The 26,222-nt window shown below is 42.6% G+C and overlaps 1 protein-coding gene across 7 annotated transcripts; it reads left to right on the top strand.

Annotated features, from left to right (window-relative positions):
* Nucleotides 1-1,976: 1,976 nt before the first annotated feature.
* Nucleotides 1,977-25,036, top strand: LOC129814893 (transcriptional enhancer factor TEF-5-like). 7 transcript variants are annotated; one of them, XM_055868029.1, is made up of 14 exons: nt 1,977-2,100; nt 10,101-10,165; nt 10,636-10,698; nt 10,822-10,884; nt 13,085-13,096; nt 17,107-17,235; nt 17,397-17,440; nt 17,576-17,632; nt 18,452-18,516; nt 18,939-19,075; nt 19,275-19,448; nt 20,448-20,591; nt 22,430-22,582; nt 22,798-25,036. In XM_055868029.1, the coding sequence occupies exons 1-14, from the start codon at nt 1,977-1,979 to the stop codon at nt 22,909-22,911; spliced, it is 1,344 nt and encodes a 447-aa protein (XP_055724004.1). In that variant the 3' UTR covers nt 22,912-25,036. The 7 variants fall into 7 exon arrangements, with proteins under 7 accessions (XP_055724004.1, XP_055724009.1, XP_055724008.1 ...); XM_055868034.1 differs by lacking the exon at nt 10,636-10,698; XM_055868033.1 differs by lacking the exon at nt 10,822-10,884.
* Nucleotides 25,037-26,222: the final 1,186 nt, after the last annotated feature.

Raw genomic sequence — 26,222 nt, 5'->3', positions numbered from 1 at the left:
CGGTAGAACTGGTTTTCCGGGCAGTTCTTCATCCCATCATGCTCAGGGAATGTATAAAAATTCCAAGTTGCCCATTATTTTGGCTACCGTGGCTAGTAAAAAAAAAAAAGAGATCTCAGAGACTTTGAAAGAGGGGTTTCAAAGGAGCGTAGGGGGTTTCAAGTGTGTGTGTGTGTGTGTCTCAGGCACCAGATCTCAACCCAATTGAACACTTATGGGAGATTCTGAAGCGGCGCCTGAGGCAGCGTTTTCCACCAGCATCGACAAAACACCAAATGATGGAATTTCTCATGGAAGAATGGTGTTGCGTCCCTCCAATAGAGTTCCAGACACTTGTAGAATCTATGCCACGGCGCATTGAAGCTGTTCTGGCAGCTCGTGGTGGCCCAATGCCCTATTGAGAAAGTTTATGTGGGGGTTTCCTTTATTTTGGCAGTTACTTGTACATATTCTTATTGAGTATGGAGTTATAAATGGAGAAACAATGCCTGTTGTATGCATCTTTGGTCTTTTAGTGAAGAAAAATGTCAACTTTGTACAATGGGGTAGTTGTGATTTTTAGAAAACAATACTTTAGCTTTTCTTTTCACATCTGTCTTAATCCTCCAATTCATATTTCTGAAGTTGCATTGTGGAAATTGTCAAAACAGCGACTTTAAAATGTGCAACGATGCCCTCGTGAATTTGTTTTACAGAGGAACCTCAAAATGTTCTTGTAACGTGAGGAGTTGAGTTTACCCATAGGACCATCCCAATTGGCCTTCCCCATATTTGTCCAATGTGTGTATTTTTGTCAACAACTGCAGAATTTCAGATATATAAACACACGCATCCTGGAATAATGGATACTTCGGGGACGCTCGTTTCAGAAACAATACAATGCCGAAGAGGCAGCTTGAAAAATACTTAAGATCTCGGCCTGCTCTTAGTCATGAGCCAACCACATTGGGACACAGTCCCCTAACCACAATAATTATTTGAGGCCACTGCTGATTAGTGTGCTCTTTATACTAGGTTTTTATAGAATATCTTGAATTCATTTGGCAGTTTTAGAGACAAAGGCTAGGAAATGGTAATAATTAGTGGCTGTATTGTTTATTTGTACAGATTTTATGATTTCAATGAAAACAGACAGCTGAGGCCAGGTTTAAAGCTTATTTCCTGCAATTCTACACTACTTTATAAGGCAGAATTTGAAATGCACTTGCCAGCTAAAGGTGACGGTGAGGTTATTGACAACGATTACAACATACCCTTTTCGTACTTTTTCGTAATGAAAATACCCCCAAAAAAGTATGAATCTGAATGCCTCACTACTGTAATTCACTCTGGATAAGAGTGTCAAACCTGCAAGCGCACTATGTATATTCCTATGGGCACAAGCACTGTTCTTGACACAAACTGTTCACACCCCTCTTATTGGCGGAGAACATTTTCCAGGTTTAACGCTTATTTCCTGCAATTCTACACTTTTTGTCATGGGGATCAGAGAAAATATTGCCGTTTTAAAGCTACTTTTCTTGCAATTCTATACATTTTGCCATGTCTAATGTGTATTCATGTGATATTTTAATGACTCAAACATTACAACAAAATCTATGGGCTAAAAAAAAACATTAGCTGACATAGCTCTCTAAGGTATGCAATGACTGATATGATGACGGAAACTGATGATACACTACCCAATTTTGAAATTGCACCTTGTGCCTTCTACTATTACAAATTTCAAGAGTAGGTTGAAAGCTGGACTGAGTTCCTCTTTTTTGGGGCAGGGGGGGGGGACAGTTTGGCAACTACTGTGCTAAATGACTAAATTGATAAATTTTAATGAAGGTCTCTCTCTCTCCCAGATCCTCTGACTGTGGGGCTCGGGGTCGGGCCCAGGGTGAGCCGCCACCATTGCGTCCAACGAGTGGAGTGCCAACGGTAGCCCGGGGGATGGGCTGGACGAGGGGAACGATGAGCTGGACAAGGCCATGGACGGGGACGCCGAGGGGGTGTGGAGCCCAGACATAGAGCAAAGCTTCCAGGAGGCCCTGGCCATCTACCCCCCCTGTGGACGGAGGAAAATCATCCTCTCAGACGAAGGCAAGATGTACGGTGAGTAAAACACATACACACAAACAGACAGTAAAATAAATGTATGATAACGTTTTTCATCATCAATGTAGATGCCAAAATAAGGTTCTGTGGTTTGATTGGCTCCATCAGCCACGTTGTTAATGTTTTACCTCTCAAGAGACTTTCTTTGTCGTCAACCAAACCAGATTCAGTAGTTTATTTGTCTAGTTATACCTAACATAATTAGTTCTGTATCTAAAGGCTTAAATTAAGTCATTTATGCACTTCTGAACTATTTGGTGCACGCACGCAAACACACACACACCAAACTTAGTCCACGTGTTAATTTGCCCTGCATCCCTTTCTGGCTCATTCATTGAAAACGCCTGTGGCTCAATGAGTTTGGATTCCATTCCCTTCTGGAGTGAGGGAAGGAAAACACCTCAGCAGTTTGTAGTCTACAGAAAGAAACATGTTTCTTTGATGTTCATTATTACCGTTAATGGATTTTTTTCTCATCATTCTGATCACCACAGAGACTTACATTTCCCTCACTGACTTTAAACATTCACTATCTGAGCAGCTAACCGATCGCTGCGGCTGTACATAGTCCATCTGTAAATAGCCCACCCAATCTACCTACCTCATCCACATATTGTTTTAATTTACTTTGCTGCTCTTTTGCACACCAGTATCACTACTTACACACCATCATCTGCTCATATATCACTCCAGTGTTAATCTGCTAAATTGTAATTACTTTGCTACTTACCTTCTCGTGCCATTTGCACACACTGTATTCAGACTTTATTTTTTTTCTATTGTGTTATTGACTGTACGCTTGTTTATTCCATGTGTAACTCTGAGTTGTTGTTTCTGTCGCACTGCTTTGCTTTATCTTGGCCAGGTCGCAGTTGTAAATGAGAACTTGTTCTCAACTAGCTTACCTGGTTAAATAAAGGTGAAATAAAAATACAAATAAAACCACAGAAGGCTGTCATGTTAAGGCTCTAGTTGTTCTTGCACAATCCTTTAGGCAAAGAAAGCAATGTTTCCCGCCCCGCCCCTCCCATACGATTGTGTCACAGGCTAAGATGTAGCCCATTTCTTTCTGAGAGTGCTCTACAGAACAAGTCTGAGCTCGTCTTCCACTGACCCAGGGGCTGGTTCTTCCAGTCTCACTAGAACACAGCAGTGGAGCTGAGCTACCCAGAAGACACAAGAGGCAGCTCCCCTCAGCCTGGTTTTCACCTGGCTTTCCTTAGAGCTCAAAACTGGTTCTTTCATCACCTGTCTGTGCCGTCTCCGGCTATGCCACCCATCATGTATTGCTCTTCTCTTCCTCATCTGCAGTACAGTACATCTGCAGCCTACTGTGAATTAGGAAAGTGACAAAAACCCAGTGGTGTAAACATACTTGAAAGTACTATTAAGTCGTTTTTGGGGGTATTATTTTTATATTTTTGCAACTTTTTATTTTACTTCTACATTCCTAAAGAAAATAATGTACTTTTTACTCCCTACATTTTCCTTAACACCCAAAGTACTCGTTACATTTTTGACAGGAAAGTTGCCTGGTTTTCTTAATATAAGGAATTTGAAATTATTTATACTTTTACTTTTGATACTTAAGTATATTTTAGCAATTACATTAACTTAAAGTAGTAGCAAAAGTATAAGTATACTAAGTAAAAGTATAAGTATACCAGCCCCTGGGTCCCGTGTGGCTCAGTTGGTAGAGCATGGCGCTTGCAACGCCAGGGTTGTGGGTTCAATTCCCACGGGGGGACCAGGATGAATATGTATGAACTTTCCAATTTGTAAGTCGCTCTGGATAAGAGCGTCTGCTAAATGACGTAAATATACTTAAGTATATATTTTTTACTTTTACTCAAGTAGTATTTTACTGGGTGGCTTTCACTTTTACTTGAGTCATTTTCTGTTAAGGTATCTTTACTTTTACTCAAGTATGACAATTTAGTACTTTTTCCACCAATGGCAAAACCTGCTCTCTACTTATGCAGCAAAACCAAGTGCCATTCATTAGACTCATGTCAGTCTAACAGTAAAGGTGCTTAAGTAGTTATGCTCACCTGGTCTCAAGAGTAGCTTTTGCTGCTTCTTGAACCAGTTGGACAGCATCGCAATGATTATCTCAACACCATAAATCAAACCATGGAAACAAAAACACTGCAAAAGGCGTTTTAATCCTTCACAAGGTCCTTTAGGCGTCTAGGCTATTTCCTCCACCAGCATTTTCATTAAATCGCAGGTGGAGAGAGCAATTTAAGTGCTGAATTCCTCTGCATCCAGATGGAGGAATTGGCAAGTTTGCTGGTTAGAATCGTGAAAGATCCAGGTGTTAGAAACTGGCTGCATTTGTCTCAAGTTATTTTGAGGGCCTCGGCAGGCTGGGCTGCCGGTTTGAATCAGACAGCCAAGGAGGACCTAAAACAAATTTAAATGTGAATCGTCAGGAAATGCATGGGGCACGGGCTGAGATGAGGCTTATTCAGGGGGTTTGACTTCACATTCTCCTCACAAAACAGCTTTTGGTTTGGGGAACAATGTTATGTTCACCAGCATGATATAGGCCCGGGTCTCCTCCTCAAGTCCAGTTGTGCAAGTCCTTTATTTTATTGTTAATGTCTCAGAGTTTAATCAAAGCCTGTACCGTCAACCTTTTTAAATCCACCATTGACTTCTATCAGAAAGTATTCAGGACTATATATTTAGGGGATTCTTTTCATGACTGTGTTGTTTTTCTGTCCTTGCTGTTGTAAAATGGAATGTTTTAGCATGCGTCTGTCAGGAATCTAATTCTTTGGGATCTGAGAGATTTTAATGTTAGTGGATAGACACGCACATACCTCAGATGACTCAGCTGCCGCTGTGCTAGCTGCCCGCTGTACTAGCTGCCACTGTACTAGCTGCGTTTCTGGGCTGTTTCAGAGGACATGAGAGAGCATACCAGTATCATAGGCTGAGCTGGCTGGGGTCTAAACAAGGCCAGAGCTCTGATTAGCTCGCCTCTCCTGGCGGGATGTGGTGTTGAGTCTGCCACCAGTTCCATTTACGTCATTTCAACTATATCTGATTTGACTGGATGGCTAGCTAGCTTATGAGCGTATTCAGTGACTTGGCTATATGTCAGAGGGACCTGCGGCTAAATGCTATTTCATATTTGGCTTACTTGGTGAGAGGTTCATAGAATGAGAATGGACCAGTTTAGCACCACTTCCATGTGTCTGTGAATTTGTTTATGTATTGCCTATTAGCGATAATGCATTTATTGCAGTGCAGAACTGCACAGTTTGCTCTGACAACATTGCCATGGTTTGACCCGTCTGTCTATTGACCTTCCCCTTGAGTCTATTGAAGAAGAGACTTTAATGGGAAAGCAAGATGGCGGCCCATCTCCTGGTTTGGCAGGACAGTGAGTGTTCAGAGCCTATAGCTCAATATTGTTTGTCAGAAAACGAGCACAACAGAAGTGGCAGGTCAACCCTGCAGTGTGTTTCCTCCCTTTGCAGCACAGTGTCAGGACCCCCAGTAGAGGTCAAAAACCGCGCCTGCTTTTTTCCAGTGCAGTAAACACCCTATCCAGTCATCCGAGGCCCTCCTGGCAGCGCCGAGGCATGCCCCCGTCCCTGAAGAAGCCTTCTCACAAGGCGATGACCTCAGACATCTAAATCCTACCCTGACGTGAGGCCGGGGGAATTTTAACGATTGCACTGCGTGTAATGCTTTCTACTTCACAGTCTCAGACTGGGGGAGCGCTGCTAGCCTAACACCGTGGCCTCCAAAACCAAGCAAGTCATCATTATCCCTACCATTGGGAATTATATCTGGATTTTTCCACAAGGAATGTTCTTGTGGGAAACCTTGGTATTCCGTGATGACTATTAACCCCGGGTATCATGTGGCGCTCAGAATTTACCAGATTTCCTCAATGGTCAGAATGTCAGATGACCTTGAAATGGAAAATAGAATGTGGAATTAAAAAATAAATAAGTGGAAAACCCCCAAAATGGTAGGAACATAGATGCCAGGCCATGTGTCTGTGTCTATTGGGGCAACTGAGCACCCAGCGGGTTTTAAGGGGACAGACAGGTGGAAGACAGGGATCTTTTGTGGATGAGTGTGTGTCAAAAAAATGCAGCCTGTCTTGTTTTGTGGCGGGGCACTGCTGACATGTTGTTCACCTGTGTTATCGCTGGAGGAAGACGTTGCCAAGCCCTGAGCACACCTCCGCCTCGCCGAGCCCGGCAGCTGTCACAGCTGCAATGCACTCTGGGTAAGGGGGAAAAACAGCAAATGGGGCGCTGGAGGGAAGCTCATGTCTCTTAGTGACCTTTGTGAGTTGCCAGGAATGAGCGATGGGCTCATTGCATGCACAGAGTTAGTAGAAGGACAGAGTAATATAAGCTGCAGTGGGTGGATGAGTATTCTATACTGTGCATCAGTTTGATAGATGGGAGAGGAGAGAAGCGTGTGATGGCTGAGAGTGTTTCCCTGTTAGCCTCTAGCTGAAATGTCAGGCATGTTCTCTGTGATGGCCAAACAGTATAGTTAGCAATTGAGTATTACCTCAATGTGAAAGGTGGGAGAGAGTTATGGAGCGAGAGAGAGAGAGCTTGATAAGAGACAGCAGGAGGGAGGGAGGGACAGTGTAGCAGTGAGTTACCTCCGCTCCCCATCTCAGTGTGGAAGTGGAAAATTCCAGTGGACAGGCTGTGAAAGAAAAGGATAGGCGTGTCCTGGCAGGGAAGAGGTTAAGCACAGCAAAGTCAGCCTGCGGGGCTCTGCAAACTGCACTGAGTGGGTGTTGAGCAATCTGAAAGAGCGGCAGAGAGATAGAGAGAGGTGATGGTAAACAGGGTGAGGAAGAGTGGGGGGAGATGCGATAGAGATAGGAAGGAGAGAGAGGAAGATGTACAAAAAGTCCATCCTCTGTGTGTGGTGTGTGTGTGTGTGCCAACCTGTCCACCACCTGACTTGGGGCCTAGGAGGCCCCTTCCCTTCCGCCTAGCTGACCCCTCTGTCTAGTCTGAACAGGCTTAGCCAGCCTGCCTCTCAAACCCAATCTTCTACTTTGCAATAGTCATGTCAGGCCAGGCAAAAGACAAGCTTATTCCATGGTTTTCAACCCAAGTTAGTTACAACATTTAATGAAGACACACAGAACACAACATTTCTTAGAACAGCCTCTGTAAATTAAGCTCAAGTCCCGTTATTTTTGTGCGGACAATCTGTATTCAGTACGGATGGCACAGATTTTTAGAAGCAATTACATACTGACCACACCGGTCGCGTTGCGTGCGCAATCTTTGAAAAACAAAATATACACATGCATGTTATTCAATCATTTCATCCAAACTGCTCGCGCGTGTCTGTGTAGCCAGGCTCTACTTTAGACGCTTGACGTGCTGCAAGTCCTGCCTCTCCCATCAACTCATTGCTTTTTATGAGAATATAGCCATGTGGGTGATTGAAAGATGCACAAGGTCCACACCTTAAAGTTGGTTGCCTACCGCTATATAAAATCCACAGAAGAAGAACAAAGATGAACAAGGAGAGATTAATCAAATTAACTAAAAACTGTGGATTAATTGTCAGAGTAGAGAACACATGATTTTGTATGACTATATCGGTACAGATTCTACAAAGATCCAGCAAAAAAAAAGGAACATATTCGTTTCAGATAAAACAACAACCCAATGTTTATCTCCCAGGACAAATTGCCTAGCAACAGTCGTGTGTGTTTCGATCTGTCCCCAAACAATATAGTTGGTTCGGTTGGTTTTTGGTACTTTAACCTGCGTGTCATGAACGCACCTGGTGGGGATAGACAAAATCAACATGCACACGATGGCGCACGCACGCAGCCGGTTTGGTCAGCATGTTAGTTAGTTCCACTGCTCCCTCAGTCCAGGAGATTGAGAGTAGCAGTTGGGCTAAGGAAAGTAGGGGTCAGTGGGCCAGGCCAGGGGGTTATAATTGTTCTCTCCCACCTCCTGACTGCGACGGTCAGTGGCAGGTGTTACTGTCCGTTGGGTAAGGGGTCACACACATGGGTTGTTTTGGGAAGTGAGGGGTGTGTGGCGTGTGGGCAGCCTTGATGCCAGGTGGCAGTTTTTGGCAAAAACAGTTATGGCTTTGTGTCTCCTTCCAGAATTATACCCTCAGCTGCCGCCCCCCCCCCCCCATACCTCCCGCTCCAATACCGTCCCCTCACCCCACCCTCTCCCACAGCCCTGCCAACCAACCCTTGGACGTGAAGCCCATTAGCTTAGCGCTGTGTGCATGTGTGTGTCCGCAGTCCTTACAGGCACTGGCTGCGCTCGCAGGGCCCTGGCCAATCAGACTGGCTAGCACAGATGTGACAAGCTGGGAGGAATATGCTAAGAATGCGGAGGCGCTGGGGCAGGCGTGTCCCTCCTGAGCCTGGGGGAGAGGCAGCGGGCTGGCCGGCTGGCTATCTGACTGGCTGACTGCTGCAGTTCAGTATCGGCAGGCCAGGCAGCTCAAGGGCGAGAGAGAGGAAGATAGAGAGAGGCCTGCTCAGCTAAGCTCAGCTCAATGGAAAGAGAGTGAGAGGTTGGAGAGAGAGAGGCCTGCTCAGCTCATTGGAGAGAGAGTGAGAGAGGCCTGCTCAGCTAAGCGCATTGGAGAGAGAGAGAGAGAGAGGCAGAGGCAGAGATAGAGAGAGTAATTACACCAAGCAGAGCAGAGCAGAGCCTAAAGGAGGCCAAGGGCCAAGGAGTGTGTGAAAAAGGCACAATGTTAGCTTTTCTCCTGTCATTATGTCTGCGGTGCTGTCTGAAGTCAGTTGGCCTTGCCTGTCACAGGGCTTTTTTTATCCTTGGTTTGCGATAATGTGAGGCTTTAGCTGTCCTTTGTTCATAACCTGTGTGTGTGTGTGTGTTTTAGAGAGAAGTGTAATGAACTCATGGCTGGCTCTCAGTTACTCTGAGAGAGTCATTATTCATGATGGTGCAGCTGTTGTCTCTCTTTCTCTCTTTTTTCCTCTATTTACCTCTCTACTTCTTTCACATACACACACTGATGCACATTCACATCGACCCTCTTGGGGAAAATTCCAATAATTTATCTTACCAATCAGCAAATGTCAAAATTAGATGTTTTGAAATGCAGACTTCCCTACCTAGGCCAAAGATACAAACTGTACCGGGCAAATCCAACAAACATGACCAGACAAGGCTGGTAAATACTAATTGCTTAGAGCATTGACAGATTCCATTGTTCCGTTGCTCTCTCATTTAAAAAAAAAAACACCCAGAGAAGTCGCATTCAAGTAAAAGTAACCCTTTTCAAGCCCCTATCATCTGTCAGGACTAAAGCCTTTAAAGCCAAGAATAGAAGGCACTTCTCTGCCGACCTGTTTGTGCAGAATGTCGAGTGTAGATGTTACAATAAAAAAATCAAAAAGAGAACAAACATGTTTTTCAAGCACTGCTTCAGTAATTATGTGACCGCATGATCTAAAAGTCAAACACGCTAATGAAATGAACAAAAAGCTGTTGAAACAGTCAATTGCAGTTGTATTATATGCCTCTTAAAAAAATAAATACTAGCCATGTCCCAGTGTCAGTGGTATATAGGAATGTTCACCCACTGACTGAAAGGTTGTGTAATCTGTGTGTTCCTAAGAACCACCTTTTGGGAGATGAATGGTGTGCTTCACCTAGTATTTTGTTCAGCCCCTGTAGATATTTAGCAGCATACCTTTAGCTCCACCATGTGTTTGTTGTGTAGAATCATGGGCAACTTTTATCCGGAGCCATGAGAAAAGTTGCACATAGACACAGATCTAGGATCAGTCTTTTCTTTCCAAATCTGAACAACCTAGGGTGGAAAATGCTTAGCTGATCATAGATCAGTGCCCACTCCTTGATTATTTGTGTACCAGCTCTAGAAAAGCCAAATTTTCATAAATTAATGCCTAAATGTGTGAATCCGATTTGTTTCTTTTGCATGCTGTATTTTTCATGAAATTCTTCTCCTCCCTATTCCAGGTCGCAATGAGTTGATAGCCAGGTACATCAAGCTGAGGACAGGCAAAACCCGCACAAGAAAACAGGTATCAATATTAGATTTTTATTTTAGAGCAATGGGCTGATAAAACAATTAACCATTCAGACTCAAACATTTATAATGACTTCATTTTACCTCAATTTATTGTTAGAAGTCTTAAGGCTGGAGAAACTACAAGACATGTTAGATATACTACAGCTTTAACATTTAGAAACTGGGAACTAAACAAATATGTTTTGCAGTAAGAACTCGGCCAATTGAGTACTTTTAGTTTGTAGAAATTAGATTTGACTGTCTTTTGTATTAAAGACAGTTAACACCATCCAACACAAATCAAATCTATATATATATATATAAGTAATGTGTATATATTTTTTTAAGGAGCGTGTGAATTGCATTAATTTAATGTTTGAGTATCTGTATAATATTGTTTGTGCGTGCGTGCGCACGCGCGAGCAGGCATGCATCTGTGTATGCATGCTCTATGATGTTTAAAACTGTCTCGCACCCCTTTAGGTATCTAGTCACATACAGGTGTTAGCACGGAAGAAAGTTCGAGAATACCAAGCGGGTATCAAGGTAGGTGCTACCGAACGGGCCTCCAGCCAACTGTGACTGGGCATCTCTTTCCTCTTTGGTTATGGCCTCTCTTCTCTTCTCTGTCTCCTTTTCTCTTTCCCTCTTGGCTCTTCTCCTCTGCAGGTTTCTAGCCATTTGCAAGTTCTCGCCCGGAGAAAATCTCGCGAGATCCAGTCAAAGCTGAAGGTATGCGCTTCTCTGCGGGCTGGGCAGGACGGGGCTGGTCAAGGCTTTGCTTTGCGCTAACCAATTAGCTACATGTTGTGCACTTTAGTTCCTATTACACCCATACATGGATTGGTGCTCCATGAATAGAAAATACCAGTAGTGGCAAACAGTACAGTACGAGACTCTCAGTCTGCATAGGGGTGTATGGGCTTGAGGTCACTGCATGACTCATCATATAGGCTAACGTGTTTGGGAGAGAATAGTGAACTTAGCTAAAGCTAGTAGCTACCATGCTAAAGCTAGTAGCTACCATGCTAAAGCTAGTAGCTACCATGCATGCACGGCACAGAGAGCTACAGGCTAACAACATGGTCATCTTTTGACCATTGAAATACATCTCAACATTTAGTACAGTACAAAGCTGTAAAGAAATGATATTATAGCATGAGCCGGCTTCATTCTACTGCTTGTCATGTATACAGTACCTCAGCCTGTGGTGTAGCCTAGAGCAATGCTGTGAGCAGTATGATCGGTCTGTGGTGAAAGGTGTTGGCACATGATGGCCTTGTCGCTACAGCTCCACGTCTGTCCCTACTGTACCTACGCCAGCCATGCTTCTGCCGATAGGCTTTCCTCAGCTCTTCCTCTGCCTTCAACCCTTCTCTCCTCTCTGACCCCAATCTCCATTGGATCTATCGGAATGTCCTCCTGTATGAGAGTTAACTACTCCCAACTGTATGTAAAGACCTAGAGCTAAATGTTATATTGAAACCGGCATGTGTGTTTACACTACTAGAGCAGTATGCTAAGAACAACTGTGTCAGCGGTATACTTCTATTCCACTTCTAGACCATATTGAGTGTAACCTATTCCTCGAACCTGATCATCCTTTGAGTTTGATGTTTCTATGCTTATATTCAGCAGAATATATGCCACTTGCCATTCGTCCATTGGAGGATAGCGGGCAGGTGTTTGTTATATCAATCCTCATCCAACTCTAGGTCTTTAATCTATCCCTCAACCCTAAAACAACTGCAAACATAACACAAAGTGAATCAACGTTTTGGGGCGGCGGGTAGCCTAGTGGTTAGAGTGTTGGGCCAGTAACCGAAAGGTTGCTGGATCGAATCCCCGAGCTGACAAGGTTAAACATCTGTCGTTCAGCTCCTGAACAAGGTAGTTAACCCACTGTTCACTGGTAGGCCATTGTAAATAAGATTTTGTTCTTAACTGACTTGCCTAGTTAAATAAAGGTTAAATAAATAAAAAAAATACAATAATGTGTGTGAGGAAATTGTGTTAAAGTGTATTAAATGAATAATTTAGCAAAAATGCAATTGGTAGTTCACCATTTGCCTTTATTGGAAGTTTATTGGACCTTTAGACTTCTCTATTTAGTAAGACTTAGGAGGTATTCTAGTTGACCGTATCTAGTAGGAGGGAATCTGATAAGATAGCGAGCCCCCATTATTTTAACGACCCCAATGTTCGGACATTTTTTTTTCCCATGAGGGGGATATTACCTACATTATTGTCCCTAATTACATAGTTCCTGTCCCATAGTTAAATTCAGCTCCCCTTTGATGTTGCTTTCCCTTGTATTATTCATGGCTCATTCTAGGTTATTTAGCTATAACTATGTAAGTAATGCCATAGTTGGTATCGTGTTCTGCTCTAGTCTTTGTATTGAGTTTACTGATGTGAAATATCTGCAGCTCGCAAACTAAGAACCAAAATATATAATAAATGATTACTTGTTATAAGTGCTTATGATGTTTTATTATTAACTCGTACTATGTCCTGCCTTTGTATGGGGGAAAAAAAAAAAATATATATATATATATATATATATATATATATATATATATATATATATATATATATATATATATATATATATATATATATATATATATACACACATACATTCAACAGGCTCAGAAGGAGATGATACCAAGTCATTATAATGCATTTGAGTGCATCATAATGCATTCTACCTGTTGTCTTTTAGTTAAAGTGTCACCAAACTTTTCTGCAGGGCTAAGAACATTTTTATTTCAACATCCTAGTGGCCTACAGTACATCTTGAACTTTATTATTGCCTGTATTTAGTATGTACTGACACAGCCTATAAGCAAGCCCATAGTTTATCAGCATATCCGTATAGGTATATGCAGTTAGATGTGTATACTAATCGTTTCTCTTTCCTTTGATTCAGGCCATGAATTTGGTAAGTGGATTTGACTTTTGTGATTTGCTTCCCCCCTGCTTGGCGGTGCCAGTGCATTGTCCCCTCTGCTAATGCCCTCTGCTGGCATGGCAACCCAACCCCACTGCTATCCCATAATAAAGAAATGCTTAGGGAAAATCGGGAATGTGTGTGCTTGGAACCACATTGCTGTGCATCGTACCTGATTGTGCTAAACACTGAGAAGCTTGCTTGTGCAGGGGGATTCTGCTTCTCCGAGGGCTGCGTCTTCTGAGATATACTTTCCTCTCACAAGCCAGGCCTTCTTTGTAACGCTTGTTCAGTGTCTGCTAAATACGTAAACACAAGGATAGGTTTGCAGCAGCATTAGCAAACATTTCATGTCAGTTCCATGTCCATAGGCTATTGTGATCCAAGAGAACGTTAAGGCATCTCCCCCTCATTCAGATAAACATCACGCTTTGATTCCATTGAGCATCACTTAGATAATATTGGAATTCATTTCACTGTGATTTTCTTGTCTAATTCTGAGGCAAAGCATTTGTAGCACATAGGTTCAGGGAGCTTTATATTATAAGACCCCATCCACCACCAATGTATAGTGTACTACTTAACCGGGATGCACTTACACCATTAAGTGGATGTCATAAGGTGAATGCACCAATTTGTAAGTCGCTCTGGATAAGAGCGTCTGCTAAATGACTTAAATGTAAATGTAAATGTAAGTGCTAGAATCATCACAGTACATTGTAATATTGTAGAGAAAACAAACGTTGCCCGTGTTCCTCTATCTTGCCGGAGTCTATAGTCAGTTATAAACTGGGTGGTTCGAGCCCTGAATGCTGATTGGCTGACAGCCATGGTATATCAGACCGTAGACCATGGGTATGACAAAACACTTATTTTTACTGCTCCTTATCACATTGTTAACCAGTTTATAATAGCAATAAGGCACCTCGGGGGTTTGTGGTATATTGGCAATATACCACAGATAAGGGCTGTGTCCAGGCACTCCGCGTTGCGTCGTAACCTAAGAACATCCCTTAGCTATGGTATATTGGCCATATAACACACCCTCTTGGGCCTTATTGCTTATTTATACTGCACTGCAAATCACCACTATCGAATGAATTAACAAATTAATTAATGCAAATCACCACTACCTGTTCCACACGCGACCTGTGTTTTGTAACTTTCATTTGACTTTGTTTACACTGAAGATTTTTAATTTGAAACCTCTTTAGGTCAGCTTTCTTCTGCTTTTACACACACATTTCATTCCTATTTCAAGACATGTAGTAATACTACCCAACAAGGCTAATGTAGGATATGCTGTCTCTCACCCTAGGAAATGTCAAATTCTCATCCCTGTGCAACTACACCAAAAGGCGTTGGCCTTTCAGATCCACTTTACTCCCCCCCCCCCCCCCCTCTCTCTCTTTATTTCTGACAGGGGTCCTGATATCCCTTTAATTATTATTTAGCTCCCATACCAAATAATCGGGGGGAGTGTAGTGCAACTTAACTGTCCCCTCTGTGCCGTGACACTAGTTCCGTGATATTGCTATAGTGTCAGATACTGGATCTATGTAAGTTGTGAGACGCACACCGAAAGTGACGTTTTAAGCATTATTGTTGGGGTAAACACACAAGTAGGGCCGAATGCTCTTGAAAGTACAGGTACAAACATGCCAAGCTTAACCATAACCATCTACGCTTGATTTTTTTAAATATCTCTGGCAATTACAAATCAGCAGAACATTCCAGACAAATCAATTGCAATCTGACCAAATACAGTGCAGTGTATTTGTCAATGCAGCCATTTACGGCTGTGTTATGAAACAGAGGATTTTTTTCTCTATTGCAGTCGTATTTTCTATTCTGTCTTTTTCCATAATGAGAGTGGTGGCGTCAACCAGATTTCCTCAGAGACAAACTCTTTCTGAAGGATGTTTTCATTCAAGTTCTCGACTAAATTAGAATCATGTGACTCCTGGAATGTTCTGTTTGATTACGTGGCTTGAAAGCTTTTTCATCTGCTCATTGTTGAACGGTACAATTAATCATACCAGTGTATAGATGTTCTCTTCACGGCTTCTTTTCAATTACTGTAGCCAAGTAGTACTCCAAAACGTAGTTGCTACAGTGTTCATTTTCGAAGACTCAGATGTGTTGTATGTTTATTTAAGAGCCTAATGAGAGTACATAAAAAAACTCAGATATTTTAGATTACAGTATAAAATGTTGTGATAGTAGTAATAAACTGAGCAAAAAAAAGAAACGTCCCTTTTTCAGGACCCCGTCTTTCAAAGATAATTTGTAAAAATCCAAATAACTTCACAGATCTTCATTGTAAAGGGTTTAAACACTGTTTCCCCATGCTTGTTCAATGAACCATAAACAATTAATGAACATGCACCTATGGAACGGTCTTTAAGACACTAACAGCTTACAGACAGTAGGCAATTAAGGTCACAGTTCTGAAAACTTAGGACACTAAAAGAGGCCTTTCTACTGACTCTGGAAAAACACCAAAAGAAAGATGCCCAGGGTCCATGCTCATCTGTGTGAACGTGCCTTAGGCATGCTATAAGGAGGCATAAGGACTGTGGCCAGGGCAATAAATTGCAATGTCTGTACTGTGAGACGCCTAAGACAACGGTACAGGGAGACAGGACGGACAGCAGATCGTCCTCGCAGTGGCAGACATGTAACAACAACTGCACAGGATCGGTACATCCGAACATCATACCTGCGGGACAGATACAGGATGGCAACAACAACTGCCAGAGTTACACCAGGAACGCACAATACCTCCAACAGTTCTCAGACTGTCCACAATAGGCTGAGAGAGGCTGGACTGAGGGCTTGTAGGCCTGTTGTAAGGCAGGTCCTCACCAGACATCACCGGCAACAACGTCACCTATGGGTACAAACCCACCGTCACTGGACCAGACAGGAGTGGCAAAAAGTGCTCTTCACTGACGAGTCACGGTTTTGTCTCACAGGGGGTGATGGTCGGATTCACTTTTGTTGTCGAAGGAATGAGCGTTACACAGAAGCCTGTACTCTGGAGCGGGATCGATTTTGGGGTGGAGTCATGGTCTGGGGTGGTGTGTCACAGCATCATCGGACTGAGCTTGTTGTCATTGCAGGCAATCTCAACACTGTGCGTTACAGGGAAGACATCCTCCTCCCTCATGTGGTACCCTTCCTGCAGGCTCATCCTGACATGACCCTCCAGCATGACAATGCCACCAGCCATACTGCTCGTTCTGTGCGTGATTTCCTGCAAAACAGGAATGTCAGTGTTCTGCCATGGCCAGCGAAGAGCCCGGATCTCAATCCCATAGAGCACCTCTGGGACCTGTTGGATCGGAAGGTGAGGGCTAGGGCCATTACCCCCAGAAATGTCCAGGAACTTGCAGGTGCCTTGGTGGAAGAGTGGGGTAACATCTCACAGCAAGAACTGGCAAATCTGGTGCAGTCCATGAGGAGGAGATGCACTGCAATACTTAATGCAGCTGGTGGCCACACCAGATACCGACTGTTACTTTTGATTTTGACCTCCCCCCCTTTGTTCAGAGACACATTATTCCCTTTGTTAGTCACATGTCTGTGGAACTTGTTCAGTTTATGTCTCAGTTGTTGAATATTATGTTCATACAAATATTTACACATGTTAAGTTTGCTGAAAATAGTTGACAGTGAGAGGACGTTTCTTTTTTTGCTGAGTTTAGTTGTAACTGTTGTTTTGTATGACTATTAAACCAACTGTGTTTCTCTGGGGCACTGTGAGTAACCTAGTAGTTATGTCACATCAGTGTACAAAAAATTAAGAACACCTGCTCTTTCCATGCCAGTCCGACCTGGTGAATACCTGTGAAAGCTATGATCCTTTATTGGATGTCACTTTTTAAATCAACTCAATATTAGAAAAGGTGTCCTTAATGTTTTGCACACTCAGTGTATGTACTAGGTATTAGACTGCCCCCTAGTGGTGCATCTCACCTCTCCCTTCTCCTCCACAGGACCAGGCGTCTAAAGACAAGGCCCTCCAGAACATGGCAGCACTGTCGTCTGCTCAGATTGTGTCACCGAGCCTGATCAAGAGCCAGCTACCCCCGCTGCCCCATTCTCCCTACCCCCCGCAAGCCAGGGTGAGCCCTTCTACACTGGGTTTGAGATTTCAATGATTGCCCTCTCTGCATTGACACTATTTTAACATTATTGTTATACTAGTAATTGATGTAGGCTATCTGAAAACAGTACAGTAAAGTGCATTACCTGAGCAACTGATTCTGTCATCTTCACCTTACAGTTTTGGCCAGGCCCTATCCCAGGACAACCTGGCCCCTCTCAGGAGTGAGTATGACTTAACTATCTGTTGAGTGACAGGTTCAGGTTGTATGTTTGATTGATTGATTGATTGACACTTGGTGTGAGTGGAGTGGTGGGTTCTCTTTGGCACGTTTAACGGATCACATTTGTGCACATCAGGCTGCTTCTAGAGCTCAACCCGGGAAGGATTCCTGGGCTTGGCCGCAACAGCTATGCGTAAGTTCCTCCCTGGTCTAGCTATAGCACAAGGCAGCACTAACTCTGCTTCAGTATGCATCCTGCTCTCATTCGACAACCAGGCCACAGCCAGCTTCACGTCTGAGAGCGAGAAGACCAATCCCAATGCTGGATTTGTCTGGAACGTCGTTCCGTTCTGACCATTTGGAATGTAAATCACAAAGCCATTCGTGATGTAAAAACGTCACACAAAAAGGCGATTTCAAGACAAACTGGCCGCAGAATCAGTCCCTGACATCACCTAACTTCCATATTCATGTTTGTCATTCCAAATTTAAAGAAACTCTTCCATTGGACTTCAAAGCATTACTTGCACACAGAAAAAGCATAAGAATTTATACGGAATTGGCCCATTGGGAACGTTGGTGTGACACTCTCAAGCATCCCTCTGAAATTATGAGTGTCACAAATGAGCGGAGAATGTCCTCATGAAGGACTACAAACATCTATCAAATTAATCGATCAATCAATGAACCAATCAATCAGAGTATGTTAGCATCACTAAGTGTATGGCGTAGTGCAATATGACAGAGTTAAGCAGAGGTGGACTTACACCTAGCTGGTGCAGCCACAGACACATGCCTATGTTGAGACATTAGTCATAACACTGTGAATCCACGTCTGTCTGACATGCCAATGAAGCCCAAAGCCACATGCCACTAGCATAACCAGGTTTCACATGGAATTTCACTTTTGGAAATGTGTTTTTTTTTTTCAACTTAGAGTTGGATAAGGAATATTGAAAAGTTTGACTCCTAAATGTATAGTAACAATGATGTGACGATCGATCTCTTTCAGTATCAAACCTTTTGCACAGTCCCCATACCCAAACCTACCAGGCCCTGCCCCCCCACCTATATCAAGTGAGTATAGAGTCCAATTTGATTCTCATCTACATTCATTCATGCTTCATGATTTAAAAAAAATATGTTTTACAACTTAGACCAGTCCCAAGTTGGCAGTAATGAAACTCGATTTAAAAAATAAAATATTTAACGAGGCAAGTCAGTTAAGAACAAATTCTTATTTACAATGACAGCATACTGGGGAACAGTGGGTTAACTGCCTTGTTCAGGGGCTGAATGACAGATTTTTACCTTGTCAGCTTGGGGATTCGATCCAGCAACCTTTCGGGTTCTGGGCCAACGCTCTAACCACTAGGCTACCTGCCGCCCCAATATAACATACACATCAGCAATATATCTGGTGCTTAACATTAATGCAGAAATTAAACATCTTCTGAGACCTCAGCCGGACTGCCTCTGTCTCTCTCTCTCTCTCTAAGCCTATGAACCCTTGGCTCCCCCCCTCCCCCCGGCTGCTACGGCAGTGCCCGTGTGGCAGGACCGGACCATCGCCTCCTCCAAGCTGCGGATGCTAGAGTACTCTGCCTTTATGGAGGTGCAGAGGGACCCTGACAACGTGAGTCACCAAACCAACAACAGCACCCAACCACATTAACCAAACAGTCCTAATTGCAGATAAAAGCCTTTGTTTTTACGGTACACATAGTCAGACGAGCCAGACTGTGTCTAGCACTCACTCAGTATAGCCAAGCTAGACTTCTGTCATCACAGCTGGTCTGACCATCTTTCTCTCTCTCCCTCTCTCCACCCTGCAGTACAGCAAACACTTGTTTGTCCACATTGGTCAGACCAACCCCTCCTACAGCGACCCTCTGCTGGAGGCAGTGGACATCAGGCAGATCTACGACAAGTTCCCAGAGAAGAAAGGCGGACTCAAAGAGCTTTATGAGAAAGGCCCCCAGAATGCCTTTTTCCTAGTCAAATTTTGGGTGGGTAATTATGACATCATCTTTCTCACTATTGTATTTATTACTGATGGTTTGACAAATCTATTTTATTATTATTTGAGCCTCACCTTGAATGCTTTACAGCAGGGTTGCCAAACTGGCGACCCGAATTTGTCCCGTGGGTAGTTTTGTTTGGTCCCCCAAGTTGAATCCAGGTGAAAGCTATGATCCCTTATTGATGTCACTTGTTAAATCCCCTTCAATCAGTGTAGATGAAGGGGAAGAGATCGGTTAAAGAAGAATTTTTAAGCCTTGAGACATGGATTATGTATGTGTGCCATTCAAAGGGTGAATGGGCAAGACAAAAGATGCAAGTGCCTTTGAACAGGGTATGGTAGTAGGTGCCATGCTCAACAGTTTCCCGTATGTATCAAGAAAGGTCATCCACCCAAAGGACATCCAGCCAACTTGACACAACTGTGGGAAGCACTGGAGTCAACATGGGCCAGCATCCCTGTGGAATGCTTTCGGCACCTTTTAGAGTCCATGCCGCAATGAATTGAGGCTGTTCTAAGGGCAAAAGAGGGTGCAACTCGATATTAGGACGGTGTTCCTAATGTTTTGTACACTCGGAATTTTGAAAATCTGTTCAAGTATTCCCACGTACAGTATAATAGACAGGCGTGATCGTATAAGCGAGGTTTGAAATGATGATGTTTTAGTCAAATATTATCTGTTTGGGCTTCTTGCAGCCTACAAATTATTTGTAATTGTGTCGGCACCCCCGACCATTAGCTCAAGAAAAAAGAAAATTCGGCCTCCAGCTGAATCTAGTTTACAGGGAAATGTGTGGATTGAAAACATAATTGAAAAACAGAAAAATACATCTTTCACACATTTAAACCTACACTGTCACACAGTCCCTTTTGGTGGTTTGATTATTCTAGAGTAGAGTAGAATAAGAGAAAATACATTATTTGAGGGTTTAGGCCTGTTAGCTGAGCGTTAATCTGACTCGTTCTGTGTGTCCCCTCTCTGCAGGCGGATCTTAACAGCAGTGGCATCCAGGATGGCCCAGGCTCCTTCTATGGAGTCAGTAGCCAGTACAGCAGCTCTGAGAACATGACCATCACCGTCTCCACCAAAGTCTGCTCATTCGGCAAACAGGTGGTCGAGAAAGTGGAGGTGAGGCCATTTTCAACTGGGTCTACATTATGATCACAAAAACAGCTGTCAGGCCGTCATGGTAAATTAGGAGGTGCACTTAAATGACTTAACTGGTTAGATTAAGGTTAAACGAAATGGGAATTAAATTGTGTCAATTTACTCTCAGAAACTATACTGTATATATTATACAGTTGAAGTCAGAAGTTTACATACACCTTAGCCAAATACATTTAAACTCAGTTTTTCACAGTTCCTGACATTTAATCCTAGTAAAAATTCCCTGTTTTATGTCAGTTAGGATCACCATTTTATTTTAAGAATGTGAAATGTCAGAATAATAGTAGAGAGAATGATTTTATTTCTTTCATCACATTCCCAGTGGGTCAGAAGTTTACATACACTCAATTAGTATTTGGTAGCATTGCCTTTAAATTGTTTAACATGGGTCGAACGTTTTAGGTAGCCTTCCACAATAAGTTGGGTGAATTTTGGCCCATTCCTCCTGACAGAGCTGGTGTAACTGAGTCAGGTTTGTAGGCCTCCTTGCTCGCACACGCTTTTTCAGTTCTGCCCACAAATTTTCTATAGGATTGAGGTCAGGGCTTTGTGATGGCCACTCCTATACCTTGACTTTGTTCACCTTAAGCCATTTTGCCACAACTTTGGAAGTATGCTTGGGGTAATTGTCCATTTGGAGAACCATTTGCAACCAAGCTATAACTTCCTGACTGATGTCTTGAGATGTTGCTTCAATATATCCACATCATTTTCCTCTTCATGATGCCATCTATTTTGTGAAGTGCACCAGTCCCTCCTGCAGCAAAGCACCCCCACAACATGATGCTGCCACCCCCGTGCTTCACAGTTGGGATGGTGTTCTTCAGCTTGCAAGCATCCCCCTTTTTCCTCCAAACGTAACGATGGTCATTATGGCCAAACAGTTCTATTTTTGTTTCATCAGACCATAGTACATTTCTCCAAAAAGTACGATCTTTATCCCCATGTGCAGTTGCAAACCATAGTCTGGCTTTTTATGCCGTTTTTTGAGCAGTGGCTTCTACCTTGCTGAGAGGCCTTTCAGGTTAAGTCAATATAGGACTCATTTTACTGTGGATATAGATAATTTTGTACCCGTTTCCTCCAGCATCTTCACAAGGTCCTTTGCTGCTGTTCTGGGATTGATTTGCACTTTTCACACCAAAGTACGTTCATCTCTAGGAGACAGAACGCGTCTCTTTGCTGAGCGGTATGGCTGCTGCGTGGTCCCATGGTGTTTATACTTGAGTACTATTGTTTGTACAGTTGAAAGTGTTACCTTCAGGCGTTTGGAAATTGCTCCCAATGATGAACCAGACTTGTGGAGGTCCACAATTTTTTGTGAGGTCTTGGATGATTTCTTTTGATTTTCCCATGATGTCAAGCAAAGAGGCACTGCGTTTGAAGGTAGGCCTTGAAATACATCCACAGGTATACCTCCAATTGACTCAAATGATGTCAATTAGCCTATCAGAAGCTTCTAAAGCCATGGCATCATTTTCTGGAATTTTCCAAGCTGTTTAAAGGCACAGTCAACTTAGTGTATGTACACTTCTGACCCACTGGAATTGTGACACAGTGAATTATAAGTGAAATATTCTGTCTGTAAACAATTGTTGGGGAAAATGACTTGTCATGCACAAAGTAGATGTCCTAACCGACTTGCCAAAACTATAGTTTGTTAGCAAGACATTTGTGGAGTGGTTGAAAAACTCGTTTTAAAAGACTCCAACCTAAGTGTATGTAAACTGTATTTACTTCAACTAAGATTGTTTGCTGTTTTGGGTAAGGGTTTTAAAATCTCTGTGCGTGAATTTCAGACGGAGTACGCCCGAATGGAAGGAGGGAAGTGTGTCTACAGGATCCACCGCTCTCCCATGTGCGAGTACATGATCAACTTCATCCACAAGCTCAAACACCTGCCAGAAAAATACATGATGAATAGTGTTCTGGAAAACTTCACTATACTTCAGGTAACATACTGCATTGCAAGATACTAACTTTGATATACTAACAAGATATATTTCAACCGTGGTCATAGAACAATAGCTGGGTGATGTGTTTTTGACCTCATGTTGTTTTTGCTTTGCTAATTGATTGATTGATGATATTTACTGGTCTTTCACCTGCTGCAAGACCATAGCTGGATCATGTTTCTTATCTCATTTTGACACACTTCCTCCTTCAGGTGGTGACAAACCGTGACACTCAGGAGACCTTGCTGTGTATAGCGTTTGTGTTCGAGGTCTCAACGAGTGAACACGGGGCACAGTACCACGTCTACAGGCTCGTAAAAGACTGACCCACCCGCCCACCGTTCTGCAGGGGAGGTTTGGGAATCGGCTTCCAAAGTACTGCGTGACACAATCTGTACAGTACACACAGACTGCTCAACTGCCGAGAAACATTCAAAACGACGTTAGAATGAACTGACATGAACAGATTTTATACTTCCACACATGTTTTGGTAAAATAGGAAAAAGGATGAAGTCTCAACAGACAGGAAAGGCAACTTATTAACCATATATTTAAATGTGCTAAGACAAAGTGGGTCATATTGGTAATGACAATAAAATGTACAGTAGCGTGAGATGTTTTCACTGAGGGAATGAGAAGGTGTAACAAGGTTTAAGAGAGTCGTCTCCAAGGGAACACACTCTAAGCAATATGGGAATAAGTGGATAGATTGGAACGGTACAGCTACAAGGACCATCGAAGAAGAGCAAACCCAAAATAATCAAAGTAGAACTTTCCTACCGAGTGGTGTAGATAAATTAGATAGGCACTTGGCTAACGTCCTTTCTCCAAAGACAAGTACTGATTGATTGCCAGCCTCTCTGGTATGCCTTATTTACTACCTCTTGTCTTTAAATAAACAGAAAGGAACCACACAGATGTACATGCATCAATTAATTGCAGAACGGAACATTACTATGCAGTTCACCCTTATCTAGATCCTTGAAGCACACTTCTTATCCAGGCACATTGTGTTATGGACAGAGATGGATGAAACTCTTATTCGTTTTCACTTGATGTGTTGTCATGAATGGTTACAAGTTTGGCTGCAGTCTACATGTACAGTAAGGGGATATAGCACAATCAGAGCATTCAGTTTCGAAACCCTTGGCTTATTGGGTCTAGACAACAACACATCTATGTGCTGCGGTGCACTTAAAATATCAAGAAAGGGTGAAGCAACAAATATGTGTTTATTTTCTGCCTTTAGTTCTGATATTGAAATGAACTGTTTCTTTACTGTGAGTCAGTGGATGCTACAGGAATATGTGTTACATAGGAGTATTTCGGGGACGTGTTTATATTTGTGATTAACTTTAGCTCGGCACAGAGACTATAGCTGTTCTCTTAGAGCGGATTCAACACTGTTTTCTTAAGAACATGGCTTGAGAATTCGCCCGATTAGAACTTGCCAAATTGTAACTGACCAAATGTAAGGGTGAGTTCAACTAATGTAAGAACTCCAGGTTTTCTTATCCAATCTCCCCATTTGAGCAATCCCAATTGATGGATTTCACATTTAGTCTGATTGTAGGCCTACATGATGTAAGAGAAGTTTCTCTTTTGTAAATGTAACCAATAAAAACAAAAGCTATCTCTTATCTTATGAGCTTATCTCAAGAAATTCTGCTTTTAATTTGTCAATGCCATCGGCCAATGAAAAACAGCTTTTATGTTTCTAAAAAGACCTATCCTCTCTGTGCTGTGGTGTGTGACCATTGATTGTTATTTATATTGAAACTAATGGTGGGAGGGCTGGGCTGGGCTGGGCTGAGCTATGGGCCATGTGTTTATCCTTTGCCATGGCAATGGAGGTGTTACAAGTATTGCTGAGCTAAACTTTATACTAAAGACAAGATAACTGTCATCCCATGGATCTAGATAGGGGATGGTCTCTGCCTTGGATGGTTCACTGGGCTTCTGTCAGAAGAATTCATACATCAGACTTTGTATGGTGGATTTAGTACACCAGGATTTGAATGTCATACTTCAAAAGCTAGACTTAAAATTACTGCTTAATCTTTACTAGCGGATGTCTCAATTGTACCTTTTTTTACAGGCCCTTGGTCTTTCTATGATCATAATTCATATTTTTGTTTGTCGTTTTATTTTTTTGACTTTCATTGGAAGCCATATGCATCCGTTGAAAACGTGTTTTTGTTGACATTGATGATGAGATCTTATGTATCATAATCTGAATGGTGTGGGAAAGTTTTTTTGGTTAATAGGTGGTTTACTGTGGCCTTGGTTACCAATTGTGCATTGCATTTTTGTATGTTATCTTCGAAGTAAGGGGGGGTTGTATTATATAATCCAATCAAAAAATATGTATAATCTAACAATAAAAGACGCATTGTGCCTTTGGGGCCATTTCCCCCCAGAAAACCCATTAAAACATGTTTGTAATTTGAGTGGTCAATACAGTTCTTTCCAGATTAGATACATTGTCTCTTAACTATTGTAGATGGCACCATTGTTATACTGTTTAAATAGTCATTGCATGTGCAATATATTGTACAGTATACTTCCTTTGGTCCTCTGTCACATTTCTAACTATGATGTCATTTCACAATTCCGTAGCCTACTTGAGGACAAGAACAAACACAAGAGTAGGCCAGTGGAGGCTGCTGAGGGGAGGACGGCTCCCAATAATGGCTGGAACGGAGCAAATGGAATGGCATCAAACATGTGTATTTGATACCATTCCACCTATTCCGCTCCAGCCATTACAACGTGCCCATCCTCCCCAATTAAGGTGCCACCAACCTCCTGTGGAGTAGGCTTTATTCAGGTATATTGTCAAGATACAGTCTTTTATACTATTTGTATGCACTGACTGGAGAAATCAATGTTTGACACAGCCTTTTAGGGAAAATGAACGACCCCAGATTCTCAGAGGCTCAAGCACAGACACAGGCCAGATGTGTAGGTCAAGTTTGCCCAAGTGTCTGTGCGTTATGATGCTTTTAAAACAACTTTTTTTATGTTTTTATTTCACCTTTATTTAACCAGGTAGGCTCGTTGAGAACAAGTCCTCATTTATAACTGCGACCTGGCCAAGATAAAGCAAAGCAGTGTGACAGAAACAACAACAGAGTTACACATGGTATAAACAAACACAGTCAATAATACAATAGAAAAAGTCTATATACAATGTGTGCAAATGAGGTAGGATAAGGGAGGTAAGGCAATAAATAGGCCATAGTGGCAAAATAATTACAAATATAGCAATTAAAACACTGGAGTGAAAGATGTGCACAAGATGAGTATGCAAGTAGAGATACTGGGGTGCAAAGGAGCAAAATAAATAACGGTAGTTGTATGGGCTATGTACAGGTGCAGTGATCTGTGAGCTGCTCTGACAGCTGGTGCTTAAATCGTGAGTGAGGGAGATATGAGTCTCCAGCTTCAGTGATTTTGCAGTTCGTTCCAGTCATTGGCAGTAGAGAACTGGAAGGAAAGGCAGCCGAAGGAGGAATTGGCTTTGGGGGGGGACCAGTGAAATATACCTGCTGGAGTGCGTGCTACAGGTGGGTGCTGCTATGGTGACCAGTGAGCTGAGATAAGGCAGAATTTACCTAGCAAAGACTTATGGAT

The sequence above is a fragment of the Salvelinus fontinalis genome, chromosome 18, assembly GCF_029448725.1.
Source record: "Salvelinus fontinalis isolate EN_2023a chromosome 18, ASM2944872v1, whole genome shotgun sequence".
Classification (NCBI taxonomy): Eukaryota; Metazoa; Chordata; class Actinopteri; order Salmoniformes; family Salmonidae; genus Salvelinus; species Salvelinus fontinalis.
This window is presented reverse-complemented; position numbering and strand designations above follow the sequence as displayed.

Coding starts and splice junctions, on each gene's coding strand:
- LOC129814893 (XM_055868029.1), top strand. CDS start 1,977: ATGGACGGGGACGCCGAGGGGGTGTGGAGCCCAGACATAGAGCAAAGC. Junction 18,517..18,938: donor TGCCCCCCCACCTATATCAA/GTGAGTATAGAG, acceptor TCTCTCTCTAAG/CCTATGAACCCTTGGCTCCC. Junction 22,583..22,797: donor AAAACTTCACTATACTTCAG/GTAACATACTGC, acceptor TTCCTCCTTCAG/GTGGTGACAAACCGTGACAC.